This window comes from Oryzias latipes, chromosome 11 (genome assembly GCF_053564925.1).
Source record: "Oryzias latipes strain Hd-rR chromosome 11, Olatipes_Hd-rR_3.1".
In the NCBI taxonomy this organism is placed as follows: Eukaryota; Metazoa; Chordata; class Actinopteri; order Beloniformes; family Adrianichthyidae; genus Oryzias; species Oryzias latipes.
The window spans coordinates 10,075,649-10,095,348 of NC_136247.1; the positions used below are offsets into that span (position 1 = coordinate 10,075,649).

The following is a 19,700-nucleotide window of genomic DNA, read 5'->3' on the forward strand; positions in this document are numbered from 1 at the left end:
ATCAAGAATTACGCACGCACAAATCCGACTGAGTCTAATTTCTCTCCATAGGGGGTAGGTGGTCACGGGTCCAAACAGGCCTCCAGGTCCTAGGAGCACCTGCGCAGTCACGTGGTCGGCCGCAAGAGAGGTGGGAAAGGAGACGCCGCTGTCAGCGGCTGACCCGTCGGACCAGCGGAGTGGATGAGAGGGACCCGTGAAAAACAACTATTAAACACTCCCAAATGAAGGCCAAAAACCGTCCCAGCAGCAGCGGGTTCCTCCTAAACACCCAGTCAGTGCGGGATGTCATGGGGGGGGACACATGGAGCGATGCGCTCTATTCCCATTTCACCTTCACCTTCACCTGATTTCTGCATGATTAATGATTATTCTGAAAGTAATTGAAACACATTCTTCCAGTTCTTTGGAAATCACCTGTCCCTTATGTAAGTATTTTATATTTTATTCTATTTTTTTTTTACATTCCAAGTCCAAACTTCAGTCCTGTAACAGTTTTTGGGTTACGGGTTGAAAGTTATGGACTGGAGTTGAAGTTGAAGATTTTAGCTAAAAGTAGCCACATGTCTACTTTTATGAGGCGCCAAATGAAAGATTTCACCTTGTGAAAATAACGTAACAATTTTACCCAATTTACACAGCCCCCCCCCCCCCCCCCCCCCCATATATATCATATTTTGTCAAAATGTATTACAAATAAAACCATATCTGTGAAATAGGGATCATCAATATGTCAAAAGTTAAATTTAAATAGTGAAATACTCCGTGTTCATACAAATTTGTTTTTTTTATGTGCAGTCCACTTATAGTCATTTGCAAGATTGTGCAGTCCTGACCCTAAACACTTTTTGGGGATCATTGAACATTATAAACATTTTAAGAAGTTTTTGTATTGTCAACATCCGAAGACGTCGTAAATCGCTGGACGGAAGTGACGTCACGTTTGCGCATGCGTGGACAGATTTGGTAGCCGTTACCGTTTGGGTAGCCCGGAGGGCGCGCGGGGACCTAGGCGCGCGCTGCCGGCCCGGCTCAGTTCCTCCGGTTGTACCGAAGCTAACTCCTCCGCGCTGCGCGACACTCTGACGTCACCGCCGTGCAGCAGACGCAGTTTGTTTACGTGAGTAACTGGATTGGGAGCGCGCGGCTCTCTGCACGCGGTGCACATCGGTCGGCATCTGCCGAACTTTTCCTCTCAGGTCCCAGAACACAAAGCGGGATGAAGAAGCTCAGAGGCTCCTGGGAGCTGCAGTTCAGCCCCTTTATATTCCCGTTATTTAAAATCATTTGAACAAAACAAAAAATCATAACATCTAGACGTAACTGACGAAATGACTTAAAAACTAAGAAGAAAAACGCTTAGTTGCAACTTTTTGTGCGCGTACTACTACCACGTTTACGTGTTTTAACGCGCACAAACATTCAGTGAATCAAGTCAGTCTACTACAATATAATGAGCATCTTCTAAAATGTTTTAGCAAGCGTCCTGTTGGCCATTTGACATAGAGGACCCCTGCTGGGTACATGTCCAGGCTGGCTTCATGGTAGATCTGGACCCGCCCAGAGAGTCCTCTCTGGAACATCTCAGAACGGTTTGGGTTTAGATTCTGGAGTAGATCCATTAGAGAAGATAATGCTCTGCCTTCCATGAAGCTGACCCACTCTGAACATTGGGAACCGGGTCAGTGGAAGTCCAGATCACGCCCATCCATCCATGAGGTTGAAGCTCGACTTCGATCATCATCTGATCTATTGTCAAATCTTCCCAGTGGTCTTTCAATTATGTCTATATCGATTGTAGCCAAAAACGAAAACCTGCCTTTTTCTAGGACATAGTGGCAGTAGTTCAGCAGAAATTTGCCTCTAAGTTGATTGTTGACGCAGAGTAGGTCTGCCTCAACTCCCCGACATCCATCTGTTTACACGCCCTCCTGCTAGCTTACTCCTCCAACTTAACATTAGCGCTGCAACAAAAATGAGCTATCTGGACATACAGTTTTGAGCCGGAGGCCGGCTCAGACGAGGAAAACAAAGAGGAACATGGATTTGTTTGTCTGGAAGTGAATGTATCAGAATGGAGCAGAGACTTTGGCCCACCCATTTTAGTTGTTGCGTCACAACTGAGAGCTTTCTTGAATAAAGAAATACGCAAAATACACAGCTATAAATGTCAGTCAGGTCCAAAGACGGGAAGGAAACATGTTTGGTCCAGATCTCTGCTCAGCGGAGGACTAATCAGGATTCTCCTCCATCATGTGCAATCAAACCTTCCAGTTTCCACAGAGAACACGTAGTTTGTTTCTGATGCTTGTTTTTATTTTTTCCAGGATTCCAAACTTCATGTCTGTTGACTTTTTAGTTCTTTAGAGGCGGGCTGCACAGTGGCGCAGTGGTTAGTGCTCTCGTTGACTGGGGGACCTCTCTGTGTGACATTAAACTCAGAAGTTAGAATAAAAGACAAACACGTTCTTTTGTTTACCAGCATTTTTAACCCTTTTGTTTCCGTTTGCAGACTGGCGGCGAGCTGCAGACCTCTGCTGCTTCATGTCCGAGCGGAGAAGCCCCCACCGCCCTTGAAGGCATGACTTCTGTTGGAGATAAAGCTGCTGGCAGTATGCAGGGAGACTCTGATGGTCCTGAAGAAGCTCCTGAAGTTCTGGATCATCACTATGAACCTGGCATGGATCCAAACCTCACACAGCCAGAGGGGGAAGCCCCCCACCCTCCTCAGGAGCAGACCCCCACAGAGAGAGCGTCCAATGAGGACGACACCAGGAACTCAGAGAAGAAGGAGCAGAAGGCCCTTCAGTTGGTTCTGAATGAGTTGCTGCAGCAGCAGAAGCACAGACCGGGCCGACGGTTCAAGAAGAAAACGCTCATGAAGATGGCCAAACTGCTGGTCATCGCTAGAGGGTGGGACGGAGAGGCGGGGCCTCCCGTCCTGAATCAAGACGCTCCTGTAGCCACAGGTGAAGATGGTCCTCCCTAAAATAAGACGTTTTTATTCATTTTGGCTCCTGTAGCTGCTCCTCAGCTGCAGACTTGCAAAAAAAAGAATCTGTCTGGCAGGCCGATCCCCACTTTTCAAGAGACATCAGGTTTAAACTCGGGTTACAGAAACCAGGTTTCCTGTGTTTGTGACGGCTAAGTTAACTAACGTCACCTCTGATGACTGCTTTGGTTCAAACTATGGAGGAAGATGAAAGCAGAGGGGCCCCTTCACTTGGATCTTCCAGGAAGGAAAATATCCTTTCAGATTCATCGCTGAAGGACATCTGATCATTTTAAAACAAAAAAACAGGCTATTTGCCAACATTTGATCTATTATGTTGTATTTTTTAATTCTAAAGCGACACCAATAAAATGAAAAACAAGCTTTTTACAACTGAGGTTTAATTCTCCTAAACTTGCTTTATCGTCTTAATTTGTGTCATTTTTGTCGTTTCAGGAGGAAACCTGTTACCTGATGACATCATAGAGGCACCTGACCATAGTGGCGTGTTGGATCCGAGTTTAGCCGAGCAGCAAAAATCCGCCGAAGATGAGAAATCAGAAACTGGAAGCGGGGGCCACTCGATTCCAGATCTGCAGGTCGCCTCCAGGTCTAATATGAAGATTGAAGAAGAGGAGGTGAGTGATCATCAGGAAACTGTTGGATAGCTTCAAACAACATGAATGTGGAATGTAACGAATTTAGTTTGTTTTTGAAACCTGTGTTATAACTAAAACAGAATTGAGCCTGTCAAGTACATAAAGACATTCTCAATGGATCGCCGATTTCTGGAGTCACCATGGAAACACGTGGAGAAAAAAAGAAAGCGCTGTACTTCAGTGGGACGGAGTCTGAGATCTTAATGACGACGTATGAAGATTATGCGTCCGTCAAAAAAGTAACACGGCTGCATCATCAAAAGAGAGTTTCTGCTTGTAGTAGAAGAGCAGACAAAGTAAACGCACGAGTTTCTGATCTTATTTCCACTTTCCTTGTGACGCATGCATATGCATATATATATATATATATATAGAAATCGGCGATCCATTGAGAATGTCTTTATGTACTTGACAGGCTCAATTCTGTTTTAGTTATAACACAGGTTTCAAAAACAAACTAAATTCGTTACATTCCACATTCATGTTATATATATATATATATATATATATATATATATATATATATATATATATAAAAAACTTATCCAATTTTGCCAACTTAAATGAATTACTTCTATTGGTAACAAGTAATTGAGTTAAATTTATTCAACCTAATTTTTTACGTCTATAAAACTCAATAATTGTTAATACAACTGAAATTTACATATTTATTTAACTAATTTTCATATTACTCCAATTCAAGTAATCTTTTTTCCATCGTAATGAATTAAAATTCTTGAACTCTCATATGTCTAAGTTTGAGCCGGCAGATCCTCATTTTTATAAAAATTTAAAAAAGCATGTGCTGCGTGCACATTCGTGCATGCGTCCATTCATTTAGGAATTTTCCGACATTGTCAACATACTTCTTGATGAAGGGCTGCCATATAAACTCATCATCCTCCCCCTTCCTCTCCCTCATGGTGCAGAGACTTGAGCAAAGTAGGACAAAATAACTCGGCAAAACACAGTAAAACAGCTAAACAACTAAACACATTTGGTCAAAAAGCCACAGTTAAACCCAAATCTGTCCAGACATGCAAAGGGAATGAAATCCCACAATCCTTTGCGGTGCCGATCTAACAGCAGCACCAAAGTTACACCTACTTAATTGAATTAATTTGAATGAAAGTAAAAATAAATGTCTGAAAATTACGTTTTATTCTTAAAATGATTTAACAAAAAAAAGATTGTTAATTATTTTAACTGAAACAAATAATTAAGTTAGATCAAAGTATAAAGTTTATCTTTCCAACATCCATATGTGGTCTTATCACCCTCTCATGGTGGAAAAAGTATTATCTGAGCTTCTTCATCCACTGAATCATCTTCAAATGGACACGCCATGCTGCTTCACCTCTCGGAAAACAAACTCACCTTCAACTAAACCTGCTCCCGACCAGGTTATGTTCAGAGCACGAGTTGCCATGGCAACTTGACCTACCCTGAAACATACCTCCATTTCTGGAACCGAAAGCTGAGGTTATCAACTTCCTTAGCCTCAAACTTACCGTGGGAGCTAGCATAACCTGCTTTCTGGAATACCCCCCAGGTGACCCGACAAGGATGAACAGAAACCAAGACTCTTAAATAGGCTGAGGGTAATTAACTGAACTGAAGACAGCTGTGGATCATGAACCTTAAAGTGGAGTGACGGACAAAGAAAACCAAACTATTGAATCCTTACAACTGTTGTATTTTAAAGCTCTTGAATTGTAACCATTATAATGTACTTATTGACAAAACTACTTTTTTTTTATGTGCTTCCAAATCTGATTTCCATCCGATATGGTTTTAACCCTTTGCTACTTCAAGTGTTTCCAGATGACCCTGGTTTTCCAGCCCAAAAGTCCTCTAAAAACCGCCAGGTCCGACAAAAAAATGCCCCAAAAGTTCATCAGTAATTAATTGGCTGTGAGGTATCATCCATGATTCATCACCTCGCATTTCGATCAGAATAAGGGGGGGAAAAATCTTATTGGTAACTTATTAACATGATCAAAATTGGAAATTTTTCCTGCATGTTAACTTTTGGTGAATTGAAGTGACGTCAAATAGAAGCGAAACTATTAAAGAGCGGTTGGATTTTTACGTTTATTTTATTCACCCATTGATAAAACATTCAAAACTAGATCAAATATCACCTGAGATTACTCCCAAAACTATTTGGTGTTTTCCTAATTTTGTGCATCATAAACAGTAAAAATCTTTCTAAAAACGTTGATACATTTATAAACATATAAACAGATGTTCTTAACACAGCAGCTTTATGTCAAACCTGAACACTACATTGACGTTAGACAAACGTGAAATATTTTAGCTAGTAAATGGAAAAGGAGGACGTGTAATAGAAAATGTCAGAATTAGCAGCTTACGCTAAGTAAACTAAAGGAAGTCCTTTCAGATTAAGAGCGTTAGCCAGAAGTTTCCTCCATAAAACACCTGGGTCCAACATAAGTGCCCCTCAATGACCAAACATGGATTCTATGATTAAACTCAGAAGTTAGAATAAAAGACAAACACGTTCTTTTCTTTACCAGCATTTTTAACCCTTTTGTTTCCGTTTGCAGACTGGCGGCGAGCTGCAGACGTCTGCTGCTTCATGTCTGAGCGGAGAAGCCCCCACCGCCCTTGAAGGCATGACTTCTGTTGGAGATAAAGCTGCTGGCAGTATGCAGGGAGACTCTGATGGTCCTGAAGAAGCTCCTGAAGTTCTGGATCATCACTATGAACCTGGCATGGATCCAAACCTCACACAGCCAGAGGGGGAAGCCCCCCACCCTCCTCAGGAGCAGACCCCCACAGAGAGAGCGTCCAATGAAGACGACACCAGGAACTCAGAGAAGAAGGAGCAGAAGGCCCTTCAGTTGGTTCTGAATGAGTTGCTGCAGCAGCAGAAGCACAGACCGGGCCGACGGTTCAAGAAGAAAACGCTCATGAAGATGGCCAAACTGCTGGTCATCGCTAGAGGGTGGGACGGAGAGGCGGGGCCTCCCGTCCTGAATCAAGACGCTCCTGTAGCCACAGGTGAAGATGGTCCTCCCTAAAATAAGACGTTTTTATTCATTTTGGCTCCTGTAGCTGCTCCTCAGCTGCAGACTTGCAAAAAAAAGAATCTGTCTGGCAGGCCGATCCCCACTTTTCAAGAGACATCAGGTTTAAACTCGGGTTACAGAAACCAGGTTTCCTGTGTTTGTGACGGCTAAGTTAACTAACGTCACCTCTGATGACTGCTTTGGTTCAAACTATGGAGGAAGATGAAAGCAGAGGGGCCCCTTCACTTGGATCTTCCAGGAAGGAGAATATCATTTCCGATTCATCGCTGAAGGACATCCGATCATTTTAAAACAAAAAAACAGGCTATTTGCCAACATTTGATCTATTATGTTGTATTTTTTAATTCTAAAGCGACACCAATAAAATGAAAAACAGAAGCTTTTTACAACTGAGGTTTAATTCTCCTAAACTTGCTTTATCGTCTTAATTTGTGTCATTTTTGTTGTTTCAGGAGGAAACCTGTTACCTGATGACATCATAGAGGCACCTGACCATAGTGGCGTGTTGGATCCGAGTTCAGCCGAGCAGCAAAAATCCGCCGAAGACGAGAAATCAGAAACTGGAAGCGGGGGCCACTCGATTCCGGATCTGCAGGTCGCCTCCAGGTCTAATATGAAGATTGAAGAAGAGGAGGTGAGTGATCTTCATCAGGAAACTGTTGGATAGCTTCAAACAACATGAATGTGGAATGTAACGAATTTAGTTTGTTTTTGAAACCTGTTATAAACTGGAAACTAAAAAATGTATTGAGTTAGCTAAGCTAGCTGCAAACGATTGACAGCATCTTTCGGTCATGACGCCGTAGACACTTTAAATAAGAACAAATACAGTCACATTTCTTTAATACAAATGCTAAACACTGAATAAAAAGTAGCATTTTACTCAAATATAAGGATTTGTTTAGGAAAATGCATCTAAATGGAATAAAATTAGCATTGTAGAAATAAATAAGGCTTTGTGCATTTAAACATTCTTATTGAAGTCATTCTATCTTGTTTACTTCAAAAAATATAAACAAACATTGTAACTGTTGTATTTTAAAGCTCTTGAATTGTAACCATTATAATGCACTCATTGACAAAACTTTGGTGTTTTCCTAATTTTGTGCATCATAAACAGTAGAAATCTTTCTAAAAACTTTGATACATTTATAAACAGATGTTGTTTCTTAACACATAGAAAATGTCAGAATTAGCAGCTTACGCTAAGTAAACTAAAGGAAGTCCTTTCAGATTAAGAGCGTTAGCCAGATGTTTCCTCCATAAAACACCTGGGTCCAACATAAGTGCCCCTCAATGACCAAACATGGATTCTATGATTAAACTCAGAAGTTAGAATAAAAGACAAACACGTTCTTTTGTTTACCAGCATTTTTAACCCTTTTGTTTCCGTTTGCAGACTGGCGGCGAGCTGCAGACCTCTGCTGCTTCATGTCTGAGCGGAGAAGCCCCCACCGCCCTTGAAGGCATGACTTCTGTTGGAGATAAAGCTGCTGGCAGTATGCAGGGAGACTCTGAAGGTCCTGATGAAGCTCCTGAAGTTCTGGATCATCACTATGAACCTGGCATGGATCCAAACCTCACACAGCCAGAGGGGGAAGCCCCCCACCCTCCTCAGGAGCAGACCCCCACAGAGAGAGCGTCCAATGAAGACGACACCAGGAACTCAGAGAAGAAGGAGCAGAAGGCCCTTCAGTTGGTTCTGAATGAGTTGCTGCAGCAGCAGAAGCACAGACCGGGCCGACGGTTCAAGAAGAAAACGCTCATGAAGATGGCCAAACTGCTGGTCATCGCTAGAGGGTGGGACGGAGAGGCGGGGCCTCCCGTCCTGAATCAAGACGCTCCTGTAGCCACAGGTGAAGATGGTTTAGTAGAAACAACGGCTGCTTTAAATCAACAAGAACTACACAAGGAGCATCTTGAAACTCAAAAAGAGGACTTGAACTTATCCCAGCAGGCCAGTGGAGCTTCCAGGACAAAGGAGGACAAGGAAAGCTGGTTGACCAGCTCCCGGTCCAACAGAGAAGGTTTAATGACTCAGACCAATGAAGAACAGAATCCAGGAACATTCAGAGTCCTGGAAGCTCACCGACCAAGGAATGGGACGAAGAAAGCTTCCAGAACCAGCAAGAACAAGAGAGCTGAGCCAAAGCCTCCAGAGGAAACATCTGCAGAGAAGCAGAAGAGACATCATGGAGCTCAGACAGCAGTCAGGCTCCAGAGTGAAGAGGAGGTGGCATCAGCTGAGCAGGATGAAGGTCTGAGAGGAACAGTGACCATCCTGACGCTCACTAAGGTGAGAAACAAGAAGCAGCTGGACAATGTGGACGGAGCTGAAGGTCATCATGGAAAGAAGAGGAAGAAGAGGAGGAACAGCACAGTGACAAAGCTTGCTCAGACCAAAGCTGATGCTGAAGTCTCTCAGAGACAAAACCTGCAGGAGCTCCCACCAGGAGGCGCTGTTCTGCCGGGTCGGACTACAGTAAAGTCCAACCGTCCAAAACCCCGAAGACGCATAGCTGATAAAGCGGTTCCCCCACCTGAAGGTCTTCTGAGGGAGCGTTCACCTGCTGAAGGTTCAGAGCAGACCCGCGTCCAACGGACCGCCGCCAAAATGGGAAAGTCAAAGAGTCGCAAACGCAGAGCGGAGCCGGAATTCAGCGCCCTGGAAAGTTTTCCAGAGAAGAAGCAACACGAAGTTTGGTTTGGATCTGTCAGCCTGAAGGAGGAGGAAGGGGAGCAGCCGATCGAGACGATCAAGAAAAGGAGAGGAAGGAAGAGAAAGGAGGAATGGACAGAGGACAAGCTGCAAAGTTCAGAGCCGCCGACCAACAAGACGGCTGCTGCTGATACAGCTGAGGGGGGGCAGCCTAAACCAGCAGTTCAGGGAGAAAGAAAGCCAAGAGGAAGGAAGAAGAAGATAAAACTAGAACTTCCTGAGAAACGCTCCGAGGAAACTCGGGAAGAACATCTGAAGACTCTGAATGACCTAAACTCCAAGACAGAGAACTGTGAACATCCAGCATCCACGATGAAGAAGAGGTGGAGAAAACGGAAAAACTCTGCAGCAGACATTACTTTAAGCCTTCCGGGACCTTCTATTCCACCTGGAGAGATGTCAGAAACTCTCAAAGAGAAAACATGGAAAGTACCGCTAGATGCAGCTGTTGCAGATGTTCCTCTTGTTCTCTGCTCTTCATCTTTAAACCCGAGTTTACCTGCAGATTCAGTGGTGAAAACGAAGAAGAAGAGGGGAAGAAGACCTAAAGACCAGCCTGAAGCAACATCTCATATTCCACGAACCAGACCATCTTTGGAGTTCGAGGACTCAAATCTGAACCCGAAACCTCCAGAAAATGCGAAAAAACGAGAACAGAAGTCAAAGATGGATAAATTATCTGGTCAGACTCCAGAAAACACTCAAATCTTCGAATTCAAAGCCATCAAGCAAGAATATGATGACAGTGTGACATCACAGCTTTTATGTCACACTGAGGAGTGGGCGCCCCCCAGGAGGAAACCCCGGAGGAGACGGACGAGTGGAATCATCAGGACTGTCGGGAAGGTGAAGCAGCCTCACACTTTCAGGAACTTGCTCCCAATTGATCTCAGTGAGTCGGGGAAGAAAACCGACCGGCTGAGTGGTCTTGGGGAGGGTGGGGCCCCCAACGTCAACGCTCCACCAAATAACCACGAACTTCTTCATCAAACAATGAACTCCGAGGTGCAGAGCCACCTTTGCTCTGTGTGTGGTCGCTCCTTTCGCCACCTGTCCGTGCTCACGCTCCACAGATCGATTCACGCTGAGGGCAAACCATTGACCCGCCCCCCACGCAAAAAGAGGTATTTGAAACCCCCCCAGCTGAGCTGTCCATGCTGCGCCGCAGCCTTCAACAGCAAAACCCAGCTGCTCCTTCACCTGAGCCACGCTGAGAGCTGCACTGCACAACCAAGGGAGGGGGGGCAGCTTCACGGTGACATCACCGCCTTTGCAGGGCATCTCCCCACCCGCGGGAGGAGGAGGCACAGCTGCCCCACCTGCAAGAAAACCTTCAGGAGTCCTGCAGGACTCAGCCTCCACAGAAAGGTTCACACAAGAACCGCTTCCTCCACCGAATCTTTTCAGGACCTGGATCTGCGCCTACTCCCAGAAGCCCAATCAGGACCCCCAGAAACCCAGTCAGGGCCCCCAGTAACTCAGTCAGGACCGCCAGAAAGCCAATTAGGGCCCCCAGAAACCCAGTCAGGGGCCCCAGTAACTCAGTCAGGACCGCCAGAAAGCCAATTAGGGCCCCCAGAAACCCAGTCAGGGGCCCTAGACACTCTGAAGTCTGAAAAACCACTCAGTGAACCCAAAGCTGGATCTGTTGCCTCCGTGCTCTTCTCCTGTCCCACCTGCAGGCAGGTTCATCCCCACTGGTGCCACTTTGTCCTTCACATGCGTACGCACTCTACTGGCTGGTGTCGGCGCTGCGATGTCTGCTCGCAGCAGGACCCCCAGGACGAGGAGCCCCCGAAGCACTGCTCCGCCTGCTGTGAGCTCAGCGGCGAGGCAGAGACCTGCAGGCGAATGCTGAGCGGCTCCTGGAAGGAAGCGGAACCCGTTCGAGGAGAATGCCAGCATCCAGAGGAGGAGCAAACACGAGAAGGATGGGAGTTTTCTCTTGGAGGAGGACCTGATGAAGGAGTTGATGTTCAACTATCTTCTCCCTCCCCCTGCAGCTCTGCCTCAGTCGAGCAGGTGGATGTCAGTCATCCATCAGTGAACCCTAAGTCCAACCAGGGAGCTCGACAGCTGTTTTTCCGCCCCCAAGCGATCCTTCTGAGGCGCTTCATGTGTGCTCGCTGGGGGAGGTGCTTCCCCCGCTGGAGCAGACTCCGAGTCTATCGGGGTCTCCATCAGAAACCAGGAAAAGCCTTCCGCTGCAGCAACTGCCAGCTGGACTTCCACTTCTTGGGTTCGTACCTGCTTCACTTACAGGAGCACGCTGCTCAGACGCCACATGGCTGTGCGGCGTGTCCCGCCACGTTTGCAGAAGAGCACCAGCTGAGCTCCCACGTCTCAGAGTGCCGCGGACGGCGCCGCCGCAGGACGTGCAGCAGATGTGGAAAACCGTTCTCCAGCCTGTTGAACCTGAAGAAGCACGAGCTGCTGCACAGAGGGGTCAGACCCTACGTGTGCACGCGCTGTCAGCTGCCATTCTCCTCCTCCGCTGATCTGACCGCCCACCTGAACGTCCACGAGGCACGGCTCCGCGTTCCCGAGCCCACGCCCCTACTAGAGCCGCTGTGCTTCCCATACCCCTGCAGGAAATGCAACGCCACTTTCTCCAGCGCTGAGCTCCTACAGGCTCATCAGGTGTGTCACTTCACAGCAGCAAAGAGGTCTGAGAGACCTTCTGAAAGCCCCGCCTCCTACCTCACCCGCAGAACTCTGGAGGACCCTCAGAGGGGCGCCCTCGAGTCTCCGCAGGAACCACGCCCTCTACCAGTGAGCACCCGGAAACACCTGTTCAGGTATCCTCATCCTGACCGGCTGTACGTCGTCCCAGCGCCGCCCTCGGAGCCTGCCCTTCTGATTTCAGACTCAGAAGATGAGGTTGGAACCTCAGCGGAACCTGGATCTTCCCTAGAAAAACCAGCTAGCTCGAGCAGACCCCAGGCCACAGAGGTTTCAGAAATGGACCAGCTGGACCTCCTGATTCAGTCCCTGATCCCCGAGAGAGACTTCAGCGAGTCAGACAGCTGTTGTGAGAGTAAAGCTCCGCCCCTTTTAGTCTCGCCACAAATGGACGATATGCACAGCTGTGCAATCTGCACGGCGGCATTCGCAGAGCTCTCGGAGCTGCACGCACACTATATGGAACATGCACGGATACTTTAACCAGTTCAGGTTTTCAGTGTTTAATGTGACAAAAAGAGAAAACAGCACCCTCTACTGACGGCCTAAAGTTTTGCTTCTGCTGTGAAAGTTTTTATTCTCTATCTAGGAAACATATTTCAAATCAAATGAATTTAAAACAGTTTTACAAATAAATAAATAAAAACCTACTGCTGTAACAGAAAAACACATCATCTATATATATTGCACTTTTTATGTCTTTTTTAAAAATGTACAACTTTAACTATTCAGCTTGTTTTTACATGTGTGGCTTAAAATATGAAAATGACTATTAAAATGATTTTTTTTACTATCATTGTCTTCATTCTTTATCAGTAGTGACTACCAACAGCAACGGGCTGCACAGAAAAAGATCATTTAAAATATTTTATTCAATCTTCAGTAACAGTTCTGGTGTGGAAGGGGTTATTTTTTTTAAATCTAAAACTATAACAGGAAGTACCAAAAAATAATTTTTTTCAAAATTGCTCATCTTCCTGTTTGTCTTTAATTTCTAATTTTATTTATCGGATATATTTGTATTTTTTAATTTAACATCTGATCATTTTGCATTCTCAGATGTTCTAGTTTTTGTTTTATTTGTGGACCAAACTTTGGATTTTAGTTTAAAAAGAAAAAACTTCTGTCTTTCCACTTTAAAGGATATTTCCTCAAAAGGTTTGCATTTGTGGCATTATTCCTTAGCAATAGTGCATTTGTTGTGTTTTTTCCAAGTTGATTACATGTTTTTAATTGGCTTTCTTGTGTGTAAATTGTGAATTTTGTGACCTTTTTTTGAAAGTGAAATGCACGTGTGTGGTGTTTTTTCCAGGTAAAATGTGCTCCGGATAAGTTCCCACTGTAGATTGTTCAGTTTGGTGTTCCGAAGATGCGTGTTTTGTCATTCTTACAGCTGAGTTTGTCATTTTACAAGGTGAATTGTATATTTGTGAGACTCTTTTGTGCAAGTTGTGAGTGAGCTTAACTTCCTCTTCTTGCGTTTGTATTTGTCATTCTCATGGCAAAGGTGTGCGGTGTTGGTGTTTTTACAGATAAAATGCGGCTTTGTTGCATTTTCATGAGTCAATTTGTTGCCTTCTCATGGATAAATTGCACTGTTTTGTACATTGAATTGTGTGTTTGTATAGTTCCCTGGGATGTGTTCTGTGTTTGTGTCTTTCTAATGGGTGAAACACACAGTCGTAGGGTTCAAAGTGTGGTCAGTTGTGTGTTTTTGGCCTTCTTTAGTTGAGTTGTTCATGTGTGGCTTGATGAGTTGTGTTTTGTTGGGTTTAAGGGTGATTTGTGCATTGGTGTTGTTCATACTGCTGAGCTGTGAGTTTGTGGCAGTCCTCAGGGGGATATTGTGCGATAGTGGTGACTGGTTATGAATAAAGAAGGACACTGCAGACTTTTAGATCTTTTAATATTTCATGCTTCCCCACAGACTTGTTGGTTTCGGTCTGAACATGTTTCCATGGGGGGGGCGCACTAGTCTTAGTCTACAGGCTCTCCCTGACCATGGACACGTAGGGCTGGAACCAATTGCGCAGCTCCTGCATCCTAGTCTCCACACCGGAGCGCAGTTCCTCGGCGGCGACCTTCACGCGCTCCTTCACATCCTCATGGGTGGTCTGCATCCTGGTCTTCACGTTCTCAATCTGGGACTGGAGCAGCTCATTCAGGGTGGAGATCTTGGCCTGGGCGTTGTCTCGGACCTGAGAGAAGTACGGATCCAGGCGGGCTTTCAGCTCCTCCACGTTCTCTGAGGTGCGAGAGTGGAGCTCCTCAAAGTATTCGCTGACGTACCTGAGAGGGAAAAAGGAAACAAGCGTCCAGAAAGCAGCTCAGATTTCTGCTCGAGCGGGATCTGCTTTAAAATCACTTTGTCAGACACTTCCTGAAGGTTTGCGCTTGCATCTGCAGCAACAAGAATATTGCCCTACAATCCAGAATTGATTTCCAATTCAGCTCAGTACATCAGTGGAGCTGGATCTTCTTGGAAAAACATTTACTGATGCAGCAGATGAAGGTGATCCCATCCTGATCTGAATTCAGACTTTAGAGCAGAGCAGTGACCCACACCAGGTAACTGCTGAGGAGAAAAGGCAATGGGGGGATTTTATGATTCATGAAAGCAGAGACGGGGCCTAACATGGAGCCCTGAGGAACCCCATGAGCAGCAGTTCTGTTAGGGAACCTGCACAATGGTTTAGGACTGGAGGAAGGGGGGGGTTGGACTGAAATTATCCATCTGAGCTTCAACCAGATTGGTCACTGCTGGCGGGAACGTGATGTCGTACAGCACTGAAGACTGATGCAGACTACACCACCTGGAAAAATCAGCCAAATCGGCCATTCAGGGATTTGATAATGAGTCAGAGTTACCTCCTGTGTGTCGGATAGGAAGAACAAGGAGAACATTTTGACTAAAACTTAGATCTATCAGATTTTCTGGTCCTGGTCAGCAGTAGCGGTTTTAGGCACGGGCCATACGGGCGATCGCCCGGGGCGGAAAAATGACGGAGGGGCGGCGCCAGCGGCTCAGCTTTTGTAAAATACTTTATGCATCACTATTGGTTTACTTATAACACAGAGTTTGTAACAGCCTGAAACCTGGCGGCGCCCCCGCCCCGCAGCTGCGCTCCCTGCTGTCTTTGAGAAGTAGACGCAAATGTGTGTGAGAAGGAGAAGGGAGGGGGCGCGGGGTGAAGAAGGAGAAGGGAGGGGGCGCGGGGTGAAGGGTGCAGGCTGAGGTGAGCACGGAGCACAAAACGCATGCGCAAACCTGGCTGGATCTTCTTCCAGGGGGGCAACGGTCGCGGGCCGCGGCTCAGTGCTTGATGAAAAAATAAAAATAAAAATTGCGCCGCCATGTAGCGAATTGGCGCCCCTGGGTGCAGCTGCTCGCGCTCCTGCTGGAAATGTTTGACGAACGGGAAGGGGGGGGGGGGGCTGCGGGTATAAAAAAAGTATAAAAAAATCATGCTTTTTTGGTTATTTCGGGGGGGCGCTAGAGGAGGGCCTCGCCCGGGGAGTAATTCAGGGTAGAACCGCCACTGCTGGTCAGTCCAGAGTACAAACAAATGTCTCAGCTTTTCTTCATCTCAGATTCACTCTTTAACCACTGTCAGGCTTTTGCAGTTTTATCTTAAATCAGGAACATTTGTGTTTGGACTTCCTGTTGTGCGCTGAAGAAGAATTAAGAGGCAGCTGCTCTTCTGAAGATAACACTTCATTAATCTATTTTGCCTGTTCAAACTTTCACATTTGAACTTTTCTTTTAATCAAAAAAAATGCATGAGTCAGTGAGTGCGAAACGTAAGGAAACCTAAAGGCCGAAGAAGCTTCAGGAAGTTTGAGTTGCCTCCTCTTCCTCACCTCTTGATCTCCTGTGTGTCCTTGGTGAGGCGCTTCTTCAGCTTGCGGCTGTAGGTGGACACCCTGAGCTTGACGTCGTCGGCGTTCTGCTCCATCATGGTCTGCAGCTCCTGGACGTAGCGGTCCACCTGCTCGCGCGCCTCCTTCATGTGCTCGCGCAGTTTGTCCGCCATCAGCTGCAGGTCCTGTCTCAGGCGCTCCGCTCTCTGCTGGGTGAAGGGGTGCAGCTTGGTCTCCAGGTCGTCTTTGTACATGGACAGCTCTGACATGCTGTCCTGGATCAGGGTCCTGTTTTAATGGAGGGAGGGGGGACAGTCAGAGGAAAAATACCCATAATTCCACCTGCACTTTAATTAAACAATGTGTGTGTAAATGCTGAGGATCATTTGGACTCTTCTTCCAGTTATTAAGATTGTTTAATCTCAACCATGCTTTCAGATGCTTCAACTATTCTGGTGTTTAGCTCCTTCTGGAGGCTCCCAGCTCTTCTTCTGGGTTTTAGTTTGGTTTTCCTAAATATTAAGATAATTGAAATCGCAGCAGTTCCTCTCTTCATTATTCAAGTAAATGTCACCCTTTTCACTCATTTTAGCTCTTTTTCATATTCATCATGCTTTTGATAACCATTTACACTTTACCTATATGATCAATAATCAAGATTTCACTTTAACAACGGTATTGTTTATAGTATTGTTGTTCAGCCTTTTTTTAAAACAATATATATTGTTTTAACATGAGCTTACTTCAGAACTAGAATTTATCACTAATTTAATATTTCTCCAAACTGTTTTTTCTCTCGATGAACCTTTTGCTGTTAAAAATCTGGATTTTGTATTAATTTTCTCTATTTTTATGGCTGTGTTCAACTTCTTCAGCAAGTTACATAAAAGTTTTATTACTTTCTTAGAATTCTCTCTTTTCTTCCGTGCTTTAAGGTCTTCCGGATTACACATGCACTCCAATGAAAATTGTGTTTGGATATTTTTAACATGTTCTTGTAGTATTTTCATGATGATGGAAGACATATAGGAAATTAGGTTTAAAAATTCATTTTTTTAACCATTTTTTAAATTCAAACTGTAGTGAATCAGGAGCAGAGGAAAAAATGCTGTTGGAAAAAGAGCTTTTTGTGTCGTAGAAAATACCCCCAAAAGCTTGCTGTTCAGAGCTCTCAGAAATGGGAAGGGGAAGGGAGGCGGGGTTGCTCCGCCCCAAAGGTCCTGTCCACAACTCAGAGGCAAATTTCTAATGAATTACTGCTGCTGGGAAGACACTATATCCTATATGACAGATTTGATTTAGGCTCAAAATGACATCACCATAATTGAAAGACCACTGGGAACGCTTTGAAAATAGATCAAAAAATGATCGGAGTCGAATTTTGACTTTGAAGCTTAAACAGAAGTTTGTGGCCCTAAGAGAAACGGGTTTCAAATGGGGTGAGAAACCTACAGTTTTGTTCTGTAAGCTTGCAACGCAGAGTTCTGAACACTAGTTGGTTAAAAAAATCAAGTGGGTTGAGGAAATGTGATTTGAAAGAGGTGTGGCTCCCCCTGCTGGTGGGCAACTCACTCCAGCTCTCTGCTGATCTGAGAGCTCCTGATGTTCTCCAGCACGCCATCAGCCTTCGTGTTCAGGTCTGTGATGTAATCCTGGAACTTCTCCACAGTCACCTCCCACGTGTTCTTCAGGTCCTCCAGAGGCACAGTGCGGCTGTGGCACCCTGCATGTGACAGGAGAACATCTCAAACACACAGATCCAGGTGTTCTTATGTGTGCAGACGGTGCAGCTGTTGTTCAGAAGCTGAGAAAGAATCTTCAGTTTTTACCGCAAAGGTTTTCACTAAAAAGAAAATCTCAGATTTCGAGACTTCTGGTCTTCAAACTTTACCACAAAATTTTCACATTTTCACACTATAACCCAAAAAATTTGTATTGATCCAAAAAGTGACCCATAAAGACAACCCATCATGAATTACCCAAAAATAGGGTTGAAGACATAACCTAAGAGTGTAATTCAGTTCTATGACGGAGCTTCGCAGACTGTTTACCATCAAGTATGTGTTTGGATGAATCTACTCTGCAGTCAGATCAGAAATAGAAGCAAAAAAATAAAAATAAAAGCTTGAATTAAGTGATTTAGATCCAGATTCACAACAAGAACGATCCAGAACTTTGTCTCTTTGTGAGAATAACTTAAATCCATTATCTGTTGGACGCCAAAAGTTACCAAACAGTAACCCGAAATAAAATTTTTAGATACGAAATCCTTTCTATTCTATAGAAACAGAAAATTATATTTATTGAATTGAATTTTATTGAATTTAAAAAATGAGTTAGAGTGCCTCAATAATCATAATTTTTAAGCGATCATGTCCTGAGAGTAGTGATAATTTTTTGCTTATTGTTTGTGAATTAAAAACAGAACCCCCCCCCTCCCCTCCCTCCCTCCCTCCCTCCCTCCTCATCACCTGGACTCACCTGAGAGGACAGCCAGAGCGAGGATCACAGCAAAAACCCTCATGATGAGCACGATCACCTGTGTGGACACCAAACATGACAGAAATGATGCAAATCCGCTTAATTATTTGCTGTTTTTATTTTTAAACTCAGAAATTCTGCAGCTGAAGGTGCGCGCGCGCGCCTCACCTGTGTAAGGTGTGATCTGACGTGAGGCTGATCGGCACGCGCCTCTCCACTTTTATAGTCGGATTAGATCCGATAAAAGTCGGGACGGCTGCTGACCCGCGTCCGAAGTTCCCCGCATGAACTGCGTTGTTGTCATATTTTATGGCCTCGTGAGTGTTTTGGCTCCACGTTGCACCTTAGCAATGCTAGTGCGCCTCACGCGCCTGCTTCCCGCGGAGCCCCTCCCTCCCTTGTTGGACCTTAGGAGGAACGGCGGGTCTAGACGAGACGACTGTGGGATGGTGAGGCGTGATGTCACCAGGCTGCAGGACAGCGTAGCAGGCGAGAGGTCAGAGGTTAACCCGCTATCAAATCAGCCTGATTTATGAGCCACTGGGACAGGAGCTTCATTTATGGAACCTGGAGGACAGAAGGAGTCCAAGGTCCTCTTTCCACGATTAGAAACCACTTCAATCTGCTGTGAGGACACAGTGTTTAGATCTAATCCTGGATTAGAGTCAATCAAGTCTGACTAACTTCTGAGTCCACATTTAGAAAACCAAAATGTTTACATTCAGAAGTATAGGAATTATTTACTCACAATACTTCCTATTTGGTCTGAATTTGAATGACAATTCCCTTTGATATTACTAATAATGATTGAGAAAAAAATGTGGTTTCATTAGTTGAATATTTACTACCCCCCAAAAACAACAAATGGCCACGTCAATAGAGGGTACTTAAACCATTTGCTGCAATGACAGACTGACAGTGACGTCTCATAATGTTGTTCTGAGGCAATACATTCCCCTCTTTAAGTGGTGCATGCAGTTCTGCATGGTCATTTGGGGGGGGGTTATCCAGTCCCTGCTTCAGCTGGTCGCAAATGGGCTATGTGGGGTTTATGTCAGGGGTCATACCATATGAGGCACTCCCACTTCCTGAAGTCCATCAGTGATAATTCTGGTTACAGTGTGGTGGAGGGTTATCATTCTTAATGAGAAAGTCTATGATGTCTCTGAGGTATGAACGTGCAGTGACTGGGCCAGTTACATTGACCAAATCGGTATTGCGCTAACTGACTTGCACCTCCTCCAAAACCA

At 45.2% G+C, this 19,700-nt stretch overlaps 2 protein-coding genes and 1 long non-coding RNA gene across 4 annotated transcripts; 1 reads left to right on the forward strand and 2 right to left on the reverse strand.

The window, feature by feature from the left end:
- Positions 1–994: 994 nt before the first annotated feature.
- Positions 995–12,901, forward strand: si:ch73-347e22.4 (uncharacterized). 2 transcript variants are annotated; one of them, XM_023959998.2, is made up of 5 exons: positions 2,582–2,969; positions 3,449–3,630; positions 6,222–6,678; positions 7,160–7,341; positions 8,107–12,901. In XM_023959998.2, exons 1-5 carry the CDS (start codon positions 2,582–2,584, stop codon positions 12,589–12,591), a joined length of 5,694 nt encoding a protein of 1,897 aa, XP_023815766.1. In that variant the 3' UTR covers positions 12,592–12,901. The 2 variants fall into 2 exon arrangements, with proteins under 2 accessions (XP_023815767.1, XP_023815766.1); XM_023959999.2 differs by lacking the exons at positions 2,582–2,969; positions 3,449–3,630 and adding an exon at positions 995–1,120.
- Positions 2,467–5,218, reverse strand: LOC111948202 (uncharacterized). Its single transcript, XR_002874161.2, has 3 exons — positions 5,163–5,218; positions 3,464–3,604; positions 2,467–2,985 (listed from the first exon to the last, which is right to left on the reverse strand). It is a non-coding gene; the product is annotated as an uncharacterized LOC111948202 (long non-coding RNA).
- Positions 12,902–13,997: 1,096 nt separating the features above from the next.
- apoea (apolipoprotein Ea) lies at positions 13,998–18,823 on the reverse strand. The gene is made up of 5 exons (XM_023960024.2): positions 18,619–18,823; positions 18,451–18,508; positions 17,542–17,692; positions 15,970–16,257; positions 13,998–14,397 (listed from the first exon to the last, which is right to left on the reverse strand). Exons 2-5 carry the CDS (start codon positions 18,491–18,493, stop codon positions 14,091–14,093), a joined length of 789 nt encoding a protein of 262 aa, XP_023815792.1. The 5' UTR covers positions 18,494–18,508; positions 18,619–18,823; the 3' UTR covers positions 13,998–14,090.
- Between the last annotated feature and the right edge of the window lie 877 nt (positions 18,824–19,700).